This window comes from Propithecus coquereli, unplaced genomic scaffold (genome assembly GCF_000956105.1).
Source record: "Propithecus coquereli isolate 6110/MARCELLA unplaced genomic scaffold, Pcoq_1.0 Scaffold386, whole genome shotgun sequence".
Lineage (NCBI taxonomy): Eukaryota > Metazoa > Chordata > Mammalia > Primates > Indriidae > Propithecus > Propithecus coquereli.
The window spans coordinates 975,904-988,742 of NW_012149574.1; the positions used below are offsets into that span (position 1 = coordinate 975,904).

General features: G+C 39.6%; 1 protein-coding gene across 4 annotated transcripts in view; it reads left to right on the forward strand.

Moving 5' to 3' along the window:
- The first annotated feature begins 656 nt into the window (after window positions 1–656).
- Window positions 657–12,839, forward strand: part of NAA50 (N(alpha)-acetyltransferase 50, NatE catalytic subunit) — a 22,814-nt gene continuing 10,631 nt past the window's right edge. For 2 of the 4 annotated variants that reach the window (XM_012652256.1, XM_012652254.1), the window contains exon 1: window positions 684–1,019. In XM_012652256.1, coding sequence (XP_012507710.1) covers window positions 1,012–1,019 — 8 coding nt within the window. In that variant the 5' untranslated portion in view covers window positions 684–1,011. Of the gene's footprint in view, window positions 1,020–12,839 lie in introns of all 4 variants that reach the window. The other 2 variants (XM_012652255.1, XM_012652257.1) reach the window with 2 other exon arrangements.

A 12,839-nucleotide genomic window follows, 5' to 3' on the forward strand; every position in this document is an offset into this window, starting at 1 on the left:
CGCATCTCCGGGACTTGTATTTTTGCAGATCGTTTGAATATTAATTTTCTTGCATTAAAGGAAAAAAGTAAATTTAAGTTTCCACAAAGATTTGTTGTAAAGTGCAACGCAGAAGGCGCGGATGACAAGGGTTAAAGTGCATTGCTAATGAAGTGACGTTCACAGCACGATCTAGGGACCGGAAATGGCGACGGACTTCCGTCCCTTTGGGGCCCGTCGGTAAAATCCCAGGCTATAAGGTTTGGGCCAATCACGTGACCTCAAAACTTGAGGCGCGTTGGAGGGCAGCCAAGTTATCCGGCCGATTTTTAATTACATTTGTTTGTTTTTAAAATACCTCATTTACGTGAGTTTTCCACAGGGTTCTTTACATTTAGAAGAACCAGCCGTGTAAAACCCTATTAGGAGACAAGAGCGTTTGAAGGTCACTCTGGGGACTACCAACTGGGAAGAACGGGGTCCGGAACGATCCTGCTGATGTGGGACAGGAAAGAGAGGGGTGGCAAGATCCGGATTTTACCGCCAGGGCCTACCGAGCAAGCCCCACAAGTAGTGTCGTAAGGGATAGGGGGAGGAGCATGTCGCCAGACGGCAGAGCCCTCCAGTAGAAAGATGGAGGTCCCACAGTGGAGGGGGAAGGGTGCCCGGAGGCGAGCAGTGCGGCTGCGCGCGAGGCGCCGGACGCGCCGGCGCGCAGAGGGGGCGGGGTGAAAGGTCACAGCGCGGCGGCGGGTCTGGCTGGCGGCAGCTGCGGGCGGGAGGCAAGAGCCCCGTGTGCACGTGTGGAGAAGCGTCTGCACCAGCGCGGCGGCGGAAGACACCACTGCCGCCTCGGGAGACTCAGGGCCGCGCTCGACTCTCGCGGCCTCGGTCACCCGCTCAGCTTCCTGCCCAAGGCGAGGAGGCCAGCTTGCGGGGTTGGTGGCCAGAGCTGAGGGCGCGGAAAGCTCAGGGCGGCGAGGACTACGGCGTTGATATCGGCGGTAACGACGGCCTCAGTAGGCGGGGAAAATGAAAGGGTGAGGAAGGGCAGCTGGACTGGGCCCGGCCGGAGGGGTAGAGGGTTCCGTGCCCATTTAGAGAGAGAGAGCTGCGAAGGAGGGGAGAGAGAGCGAAGACTGGGCGAAGGGGGATTTCTAGGTATCTCAGGAACTGAGGCGAGGCTTGGGCTGTTGGCGGTCTGAAGGGCCAGCGGAGGCAAGACCCGGGGAACCCAGGATTTGGGCCCGGAGGACGAGGGTGGGTTAATTGGAGACTAGCAGCTGAGTGGGCAACAGGGAAAAGCTATTGTGAGGCGCCTGGGGCCTCTCACCTGGGAGCGGACGACCGAGCCATCGCGGCCCGCCACTCCAGGTGTAGTGGTGCGGTGGTTCTCTTTTCCAGATCCACACTCAGCACTGGAACTGCCGTCTTTGACACCTTTCACCTTTATTCACGCTTGGGAGCTGTGCAGAACCTTCTGGAGAGAGAAGAAATTGGAATAAAGAGCATGGGAATGAATATTAAGAGCTAGTGACTCAACTAGATTTGGGTTGGGTCAGAGCGAGTGGAGGAGGGGGAGAGAGCGCGATCACTGTATACTTGGGGTGCCAGAATGTTTTAGGAAGTATTGTGGATCAGTAGGTGGAGCTATTGCTTCAGTAGTTCGCTATTGCCCCCGACTGCGGTGAGAGGGTCTTGAGGTTACTACGCTGCTTTCTTCAGGAGATTGGCGAAGTTAACATTCCGTCTGTCACAATTTTAGATGAAATTAGGGACTATTTTGGTTCGACTGTTTCCATTTGGATAAAATGTCTTTTTACCCTTAAGTTTTATGCTGTTAAAGATCAACTTCATAACATTGTCTTAAAGCATTGCCTAACTAAGCTCCGTTTTGGAAGCTTGTTTTTACCTTCCCTTAGAGAAAGAAGTGAAACTTATGAATGTTAAAAGCTTTCTGAGATGCTTAAGTTTTTTTCTGTTGTAAGTCGGTTAAAGAATTGTAACTATCTTTTAAGCTTAGTGAAGCCTTTCTAACTAGCTGTTCAGCGTCCTTTTAAAAAAGATGAAATAAGAGTCAGTTTTCAGAGTAATCTCATACTGCCTAAAGGATCTAAATATTATCTGTGTGTATCTGTGTTTAAGGCCGATGAAGAGATTTCTAGAAAGTTTAATTCAGTCTTAGGTCTGTAACATTTCCTTACTCTAATTTTGCTTTCAAAACTAGATAGTCATTCTAATATTGAATTACATGTTTTATAATAAGAATTAAAGTTTAGGAAACATGAAGATACTATCAAAATACCTGCATTATTTCCCAAGTTCTAAAGAGTTTCACTTAGGAAACTAGTTGAGGAATATAGGGAGTATTTTCTCTACTTGGATCGTGATCTAGGAATTTTGGCTATTTTGTATATGGTCCAACATACTTGGAGAGTTTTGTTTTCCTGATGGACTGCGCTCCTTATGTGTGGTTGCTGTGCGTTACTCGTTTTTATATTCTCGTTGCCAGATACTCAATACATATATCATGTTCTATTAAAGTAAGAAAAATGAGGCCGAAGAGTTCCCAGTGTTGAAACTGCCATGGACTTATAGAGAGAGACACTAAGAAATTATTCTGGATGTTTAGATACAAAATCTTTGATCTAGCTCAGTCTCTCTAGGGTGTAATATTCTTCCTGATACCTAACTTGGCAATTGAAATGGGGCCAAACAGTGATAATTCACAGTCTACATTTAATTAATATACTTATGAAGCAATTATCTTTTTGTTTGGAGTGGATATTTATGTGTAACCTGATGGAGGCAGATACCTAGAAATGAGCAACTGACCAGATTTAGAGGAAACAGTTACTGAATCTGTACCTTATGCTAACAACTATGCCTGTATAATTTCTATTACTTCTTATGATTGGAAGCTTGGAATTGTGTTCTTTTAAACTTTAAGAGGATTTCATGGGAATAGTCCCTTTTACTTCCCAGATGAACTCCCAGGTAAGACAGGACTTTAAAAATTTTTTTGCTTCTAAGTCTGTATTTAAAGCACTGAACAAATGAGAACAGTATACGTTTAAAAGATGTTAAGGTCCTTGAGTTCCAAAACTTGTATCACCATGCACAATATAGTCATTTTGATAGTCCTGACTCTTGATTTGGAATGGCCTGTGAAAATGAAACAGTGGTCCAGTATGGTTTTGTACAAAATCTTATTTGCTAAATGTTTAATGTATATTGAACTAACTGAACAATAAGTTGAATAGAAATATCTAAAATTGGAAACTGCAGAACTCACAACTCCAAGTCAATCTATTATTTAAATATTTTACATTGTTGCCTGTATTGCCTATCATTCTGAAACTTTTAAAACTTATTTTATCTGGTTTTTCCTCATATTTTTACAATGAGTATTTTTATTAGCACTAAGACATTCCATTGTATTGGCATGTATTTGCCTTTCTTTCATAGTAGATAAATTTCCAGTTAATAACTACTGTATGTGTTTATGTGCTTGTCTAGAAGTTTGAGATCTAGAAAATGTTGCTTCCTTTTTATGAAGTTGCTTGTTTTTATGAACCAGGGACATTGTAGTTTGAATTTGTGGATAAATTTTTATCTGTTGTTTCTTCCTGAGGAAAATTATTTCAAGAAAAATATGCCATAGACAACCAAGACTGAGGTGGCAATGTAATTAGTGTAATGGAAAGTAAAACTAAGTCCATTTACCCTTCAATTGTAGTAAAGACGTGCAAATTCTAGTAAAAATGTCTTTAACAAGATATGACTACTATATGTGACTAAAGTAAAGATGGGACTGTAGGTAGGAATAATGTAAATATAGAACAGTGTAGTTTACTAACTGAAATATTTAAAGAGGCCATTTTGACTTCATGTTACTAGAAAATAAAAGATTCTGCAGTCAAACAAAACTATGAAGAACTCAGAATAATGGTTACCTCTGACAGCATGTGGACTGGGAAGGGGCACAAGTAATTTTCTGGGATGCTAGAAACATTCTGTATCTTATCTGGGTGTTGGTTGTGTGTGTGAGGGGGTGTATGTAAGTAAAAAAAAAAAAGAAATCGTTGAGCTGTACACAGGATCTGTGATTTTTTTACGCTTTAATAATTAAACTTTTTTAAGGTTATAAGCCAGTCAGGCTGAAGCCATGTTTGACAACTTTGTAAGTCTACAATTCATACTTCTTGCTTCTGTGAAGCCAGTAATTGTTGTTTTATTGATTGAGATAGTGAATTTTAACAAATACTTTGTGGTTTTTTGAAACTCATACATTCATCTTTATATCAAATACTTTGTTATGTTATATACAACAAATAATGTGTTGAGGTGAACCGTATAAAATATAACCTACCTGGACCACAGTTTTTAAAAATAAATCAATGTAATATCCTAATATAAAGAAGAAATATAAGGAAAATAAATTATAATAAAAATCTATTTCAGCGTGTAATGATCTGGTATAACTATGCCACAAAACATAAGAAGATCAAATGTTTGCATCTGTCTATAAATTGAATCATTGTATAATTTAGAAAGTATGTCTACTACCTATATAGGTGTGTAATTTGGTTACTCATGCTCTGTTGCCACCTGGTGTGATTTCTTCCCAAAATTGCAGACAACTCTTGGTAAAGGTCTTAATGAAGAATAATCAAGAATTTCTGGGTTGGAAAAGATTTTTAAAAGTCATTCAGTAGGCCAAGGACTCGGCTATTGCATCAAAATATTAATATATTCTGTTTACTATTAAATTTCAAACATCCTGACTGCTGTTACGTGAATATTACCGCACATGCGATTGGTAGAATTAGAAAGTGGGACTACTACTATCATTGGTCTACATATGTATTCCTGTTATTGCAATTTATGGTCAAATTAATTTTACATTGTTGAACATTAACTATATTGTCAACTAAAATCTCTTCCTAAAGCATGTAAAGCATTCTCTTTCAATCTTAATGCTTTGCCAGACCAAACCAATATTTAGATTAAATTTCGCTTTGCTACTTCCTCTGTTTTGGCCTGTGGAAATATTTTTGACTTCTGATTTTCTCATCCAGTTATTAGCTATGGCTTTCAGCTTTTTGATATCTGCAAAGATATACTTTCTCAGTTATTCAACTGTCCTTCATCTTTTTTTTTTTAAACACAGCCTACAGTAACCAGTAGACTACCAGTAGAAGCCAATAGAAACATCCTTTCCACCATGAAAATGTGAATTGTATGGATTATGGTTTAATAGCTACAAAATTATATAATTGTGTTATCGCCTGACCCTGCTTTTCTCTTTATCTTTCCTCTTCTGTCACCTGTTTAAATCTAGTGCCTACCTTACTGGCAAAATTTTAGTCTTGTCTTGTCTAATACATTGTGACTAGCTACAGTTGTCTCTCTACTAAAAATAGAAAAATTAGCTGGGTGTGGTGGTGTGCGCCTGTAATCCCAGCTACTCAGGAGACTGAGGCAGGAGAATCACTTGAGCCCAGGAGTTTGAGATTGCTGTGAGCTAGGCTGACACCATGGCACTCTAGCCCAGGTGACAGAGTGAGACTCTGTCTCTAAATGAATAAATAGTTCCCAGATGGTAGATATTTCTAAATGTTTCAATGTGTGGGCCAACACAGAGTTTATGACTGTTTATACCTCTGGTGAAGGATTCTGAGGTCACTACTGATTTTTGATTAAGGTGTTATAATCCAAATACCTTGTCTGCCGTAGGTGGGGAAGGAATGGTTGTAAGTGTATATTTGTCTTTCCTGAACTAGTGCAACCTATATTCTGCCTCTATCATTGTTAAAGCTATTCTTAGGAGAATACCTTGTTTTCTAAGTATAAAGGCTCCTCATCTCAGTCCCCTATAGTGCTGTAGTGAATACTTGTTTATAAAACTGCTCAGCACACATACTTAATGATTTCTTTTGGATAATTTCCTAGGAGTGAATTTTTTGGATCAAAAGATACTGGCATTTTTAAAATTCTGATATTTGCTGCCAGTTGACCTCCAAAATGATAGTAGCAATTTATACTTTCAGCCGTGTTTAAGAGTACCCTTCTTCTCCAAGGGCTGATTGATTGAGAAGGGGAGGAACACTTGGAAAAGGCTTAAGAAAATGGAGGAAGACATTGTGGCTGCCATTTCAGCCATGGGTGGTATAAATTTCCGTTGTTTGGGAAATTGATAGTTGAAATTGATAGTTTCCTTACAAGTGATTTTGAGTAAATATTAACAGATAGCCCTAACTCTAGTTTTACTTTGCTGGTTAGATAATAAATGGCATTCCCTGCCCCCTTTTTTTAAACCACTTTTTTACTGGTCATTTGTATATCTTTGTGACTTGCTTATTTGTTTGTATAATGTACGAGCAAGTAAGTCTCAAAAGTTTTTGTGGGATATTCTTTGCCTTAACTTTGAATTACAAAGCAATCAAGAGATCATGTTATTTAGAAAATGAGGTTGAGACATTCAAATTAGTAAATATTGTCCACTTGTTGCCTGTGTTTGGGGCCCACATCATTTGAAAGAAAATTTTTTGCAGGTGGAAACTGTTGGACAAGGGTAAGCAAGGAAAATATTTTGTACTTAGGAGCATTTTAAATTTTTCTTTTCCAGAAAAGGTATATTTAAAGGTATATTTGCATTTCCCCCTTCTAGTCTATGTAATTTATTATTTATCTTAAAAAGGAAACTTACTGTAATGCAAAAAGCATTGAACTAAAAGCAACCAAGTTTTAGTTCTGTGTGCCACAAATGATAGTAGGGTCACTGATAAGTTTCTTGACCTCTGGGCCTTGGTTTCTTTGTCTTTAAAGAGAATGACTTGAACCTGAACAGGAACTCATGTGCCAGTTTTAATCTGTTAATGGTATCTAAGTCTGTTGATAGCTTTGATGAGTTCTCAGACTGCCAAAAAAAAGGAAGAGGGGATGCTATTACTGATACCTATCATGACTGCTGTGGCATGTGTGTCACATGTTAGCCATTCCTGATCTCTATCAGTGCTAACCTTCTATGATACCAAGAAACAAAACCTTGGAGTCATATTTGAATTGTTCTCTTTTAAACTGCTGTCTTCAATTTGCTCTTATACATGCCTAGTCTTCCACCCTGCCCCCTTATGACACTTTTTTTTTTTAATAGCTACCTAACATGCCTACTGGCCAACCAATAGATTCTCATTTAATCTTCTCAGTATCTCTGTAAAGATGGTATGTTATCTATAATCTACAAATGAAAAGAACAGGTACAGAAGTAAGCCAAACAGGAAAGAGAGTTTGGTGGGTTCTCAGATTTTTGAGAACTGTTTTGTATGACCCAGAAACAGTGGGGGAAGGGGAGTGGACCAGTGGCCACTGGTCTAGTTATTATAGCCACAGCATGGTGATGGAGAGCTTTGTATTGTATGTATGCAGTATTATGTGCAGCTATTGAAAGATTTTAAGCAGAGAAGTAAAGTAATCAGGTTTGTGTTTTAGAAAGATTATTCTAATTGCATTGTAGTGGAGTTATCTCCTTGGCTCTAGTGTTCTTCTTCATTAGGTTCTTAGAATTTGGGCTGAAATGGCCTGACCCATAGTGCTAAGAGAAAGGGTATAGGAACAGGTTATGAAGATGTTTGAGGGAGCAGAATTAACAGGGATTAAAATAGGACATAAGGATGCATCTAAAATTAAATGTCTGTTTTGGGTGAATTATAGAGAACAGTGGTAGATGCTTTAATTTCTTGTAAATGAGAAACTTTTGGGTGTGTTGAATTTGAGATTCTTGTGGAGATCACTAGTAAGCATTCAGAAATATATGCCTATATTCAGAGATTTGGAAATGAAAACAACATCATTTAGGTGGTCATAAATTAGGAAAAGCCATAGCTGGGAAGGAGCTTTCCTAACTGAATACATGGATGACAGTAGAAAAAAATTTTCAAAGAATAATTTGTTCTTTTTAGGTTATAGTTGAGTAGATTGTATCTGTGTATTTAGCATTAGTAACCAACCAAATGATTGCTCAAATTTTTTCACCTCTAATACTTACAAGTCATACGATTTGGAGAGCTGGTCCACCCCACCCCCACTGTTTTGATTCCTGCTAAACCTGTAAAACAAGATTGTCAACCAGGGGCAAACCTCCCCCCCCTCAACCCCATGTTTCTCCACCCCTTCCTGATTATTGGTAATGTCTGGAGATGCTTTTGGTTGTCATAATGGGGTGGGGAGAGTTCTGACACGTAGTGAGTAGGGACTAGAGATGCTGCCAAAACATCCTACAATGCACAGGAAAGCCCTCCACAACAAAGAATTTTCCAGCCCCAAATGCTAGTAGTATTGAGACTGAGAAACCCTGCTGTAAAATCCAGATGAAATAGGAGAGCCCATCGATTATATTAAGGATTTAGAGATTCTTGGGTTTGCTGAAAGTTTAGTAATTTCTTGAACTATTTGAGGTCCTGCCCCTAAGTCTTACAGTTTAGAAGAGGTAAGGTATAAAAAGAAATGCTTATAGCAGTGCAGAGTTGTGCCTTGGAAGGGGAGAAATAGACCGGGCATGGTGGTTCATGCCTGTAATCCTAGCACTCTGGGAGGCCAAGGCAAGAGGGTCCTTTGAGCTCAGGAGTTTGAGACCAGCCTGAGCAAGAGCAAGACCCATCTCTACCAAAAATAGAAAAAATTCTCTGGGGGCAGTGGCGCATGCCTTAGTCCCAGCTACTCTGGAGGCTGAGGCGGGAAGATTGCTTGAGCCCAGGAGTTTGAAGTTGCAGTGAGCTGCGATGACACCACTGCACTCTAGCCAGGGTGAAAGAGTGAGACTCTGTCTCATAAAAGGGGGACCAAGGGGAGGAGAAACAGTAATATAGTTCAGATGAGGTAGAAATCTCAGTGGGTAACAGGTTAAGGCCTCGTGAGCAGTTAGTATTTAAGCTGTTACTTGATAAATTCTAAGTGGGCTTACTTTTAGGTTGAAGGAATTTATTCTCTAGAGGAATCCCTCTTTCATGTAATTTTCTTGAAGCAAGAGTTTAGAACCAGATTACTGCCAGCTTAGAAAAAATCACCTACTCTCTAACCCTTTGAAATTTTTAAATCAAAGGACCATGGGCATACTTTGATCCTTGCTAGAAAATGCTTTGAGTTTTATGCAAATGTACTTATTAGTACACATCAGAAAAACGGTTCCTGATAGATCTCTCTCCTTTTTAAAATAACCTTGAGGAGTAAAGATGACTCCTTTAAGGGAACATGGTGTAGCTGATCGTACACTATAGCAGAAGTTCATGGATACAGGCCTGATTCGGGCTTTATTGATAACTGTCTGTATAACTATAGGTACATTTGTCTCGGGTCTTCAGTTTTGTCATCTGTAAAGTGACCCAGTACAGATCAAATACTGCACAACAAACGACCAAGCAGGTAAAATATTGTGCCAAGGTGCACTTAATACCCATTGAAAGTATAAATAGGCTTTAAGCTTTTTCTATACTTCATTTTCACTTTTTGCTATATAACTTTAAAAGTCACACTTTGGACCAGACAGCCTGTGCCTATAGTTCCACCTGCTCTGGAGGCTGAGGTGGGAGATCACTTGAGCCAGGGAGTTGAAGGCCAGCCTGGGCAACGTAGCAAGACCCCTGTTTTTTAAAAAAAGTCACACTTTGTACCGAGAAGGGCTCACTGTTATGGAATCATGTCACCATCTTGTGGCCTTTCAGAATATTGCTACTAAGTTTTCTTTTACAGTTATGGGCACAACTGGCATTACCTTCAGTAACTAAAAACATTTGAGTGCCTTTTTAAATTTCTCTGTATTTTTTTGGACTGAGTTTTTTTTTTTTTTTTTTTTTGAGACAGAGTCTCACTCTGTTGCCCAGGCTAGAGTGAGTGCCATGGCGTCAGCCTAGCTCACAGCAACCTCAAACTCAAACTCCTGGGCTCAAGCGATCCTCCTGCCTCAGCCTCCCGAGTAGCTGGGACTACAGGCATGCGCCACCATGCCCGGCTAATTTTTTGTATATATTTTTAGTTGTCCAATTAATTTCTTTCTAATTTTAGTAGAGACGAGGTCTCGCTCTTGCTCAGGCTGGTTTCAAACTCCTGAGCTCAAACAATCCACCCGCCTCGGCCTCCTAGAGAGCTAGGATTACAGGCGTGAGCCACCGCGCCCGGCAATTTCTCTGTATTTTTTTAAGAGATGAAGTCTTGCTCTGGCTCTGTCACCCAGGCTGGAGTGCAGTGGCATGATCAAAACTCATTGTAACCTCGAACTTATGGGCTCAAGTGATCCTCCCGCCTTAGCCTCCCAAATTGCTGGGATTACAAACATGAGCCACCATGCCCAGGTCTGATGTTGCTGTGCTAAAATTTAGCATGATTATTTCATTTTATCACACTGCTTGTTTTATAAGCCAAGGGTACTGCTACCATATTCTAAGCCCAAAGATTACATGTATGAAATTTGACTGAATAGCGAACTACTTTTGTGGCGTTGACGCAGATTAATAGCTAATGGGCTCTAAAGAGCAGGCTAGTAGCTGCATTTTCCCATCTGTGGACTACTAAGTGGGCACTTTTGCAATTGTTGTTTCTTATTTATAACACAATCTATCCCACTTTTAGTTCCTTAAAAACTTTGGTTTGTAGGTGCTTTGGGGTTTGATTGTTACAGATTTGAAAAAGAAGAAAAAATAGCATGTCAAATGAATTTACTTGAGCTAAGAGAATCATTTAGTTTCTTTAATAACTTCTGTCTTCAATTTTCTGTAGTTAGGGTTGTAAACTCTAGTGCTAACAGGGGCCAAGCAGATAAGGTAAATTAGTAAAGTAAGAGAAGCTGTAGATTTAGGCTTTATGAAAAATCTTCTCATTTAAATATTAACAACCAGCTTAAACACAGGAAAGAAAAACTGAAACTATGAGTTAAATAGATGTGACTACATGGCTGATTTAACTTTTAGGCCAGCAATTTGGGGCTTATCTACAGAGTAAAGGTCTTAACTACTCATAAATTAAGATAACCTACATTGTTAAAGTATATTGGAATCTTAGCAGAAGTAAGCAAACAGTGTATTGGTCTAAAATTCAAGGTTTAGAGTCACAGCTCCTCTGTGTTAGCTGTATTACACATATACTAAAGCTAAAGTGTACCTTACTGTACCTTACTGTACTACTTGCATAGGGGAAATTATTTGCACTTTAAGTGAAATCCCTTCTGATCATATGGCGTATTTTTTCCAGTTACCTATTCCACTTCTCTGTACCCATCCTTAACCTCTATTTCCTCGCCAGATTTCTCAGATTTAGAAATGTATGCACATGCAGTGGGAAGTTTACTTTAGCTGAGTGTTAAATTTGGATGTTTTACATAACAAGCTTAATTACAAAAGTAAAGATTCCAAGGTGGGACTTCAGAGTCTAAATTTTTAACTGGCAAGATTATCCCTGTATAACCAGGTTTGCAATCCACTTTGTGACACTACTCTGGGTTTTTAGTGATGTGTTATAAAAGGGAATTCTTTCATGTAAAGCATCTAGGTACATTCCCTCTACAGTCTAGTTGTTTTTATCTATTTAACATTAGCATTGCTTCCAGTCACATTGGGTAACATTTAAACTGCATTATTTAAGTAATTTCTTTAACGTGCTCATTCTTACCTTAAAAGTATTTGACAATATTGTGATAGGAAAAAAAATCAGGATACGTAAATATTTACAACAAAGGCAAAAACTGTGACAGATTAGCCTGAGACTACTGAATTTGGAAGGCTCATTCTCATCCAGCTCTTATTCTATGTTTTTTCTATAAATCGAAGGCTTGGTACAGCTGGAGATTGAGAAGTTGCAGTTTGTTAAAGGCTTAAATGTCTTGGCTCCTTTTACTTGTTCTTTCCAACAGTAATACATAAAAAAGGCATCAGCTGCTTTCTACTGTGAGTTTTTTTTGTTTGGTTGGTTGGTCGGTTAGTTCTTTTTTTGAGACAGAGTCTCACTCTGTTGCTCAGGCTAGAGTGCCGTGGCGTCAGCCTAGGTCACAGCAACCTCAAACTCCTGGACTCAAGTGATCCTCCTGCCTCAGCCTCCCGAGTAGCTGGGACTACAGGCATGCGCCACCATGCCCGGCTAATTTTATGTATGTATTTTTAGTTGTCCAGCTAATTTCTTTCTATTTTTAGTAGAGACGGGATCTCACTATTGCTCAGGCTGGTCTTGAACTCCTGACCTTGAGCGATCCTCCCGCCTTGGCCTCCCAGAGTGCTAGTATTACAGGTGGGAGCCACCACGCCCAGCTTCTGTGAGTTTTAGTGTCAAAAATAACATGCCTGCAAAGTACTATAGCTTGTGTCTATGTAATGAGTAATTTTTTTTAACTTTGTAGTGGAAATTTCAAACACAAACGAAAATAAACAGTATAATGAACCCCATCATCCAACTTCAGAAAGTAGGATGGATCAGTCCCCGTGTTATTTTATCTTTGCCTGAGCCACACTTTTCCCTTTTCCTTTTTAGCTGGAGCATTTCTAAGGAAATCCTAGGTCTAGTATCCTACTCTACCTGTAAATATTTCTGTGTGAATATTTAACATAGAAGGACTTTAATAAGACAAGTAATCCAGTTAAAAAGTAGGAATTCTTATGGATTAAATTAGCGTGAGAGCTCTTAAGTTTTTTCCTAGGCCTAGACCATAGGAAAAATAATTAAATAGACATTTCACCCAAGAAGATACACAAATGGCTAACAACCATACAGAAAGGTGCTCAGGGCCCGGCGCAGTAGCTCACGCCTGTAATCCTAGCACTCTGGGAGGCCAAGGCAAGAGGGTCCTTTGAGCTCAGGAGTTTGAGACCAGCCTGAGC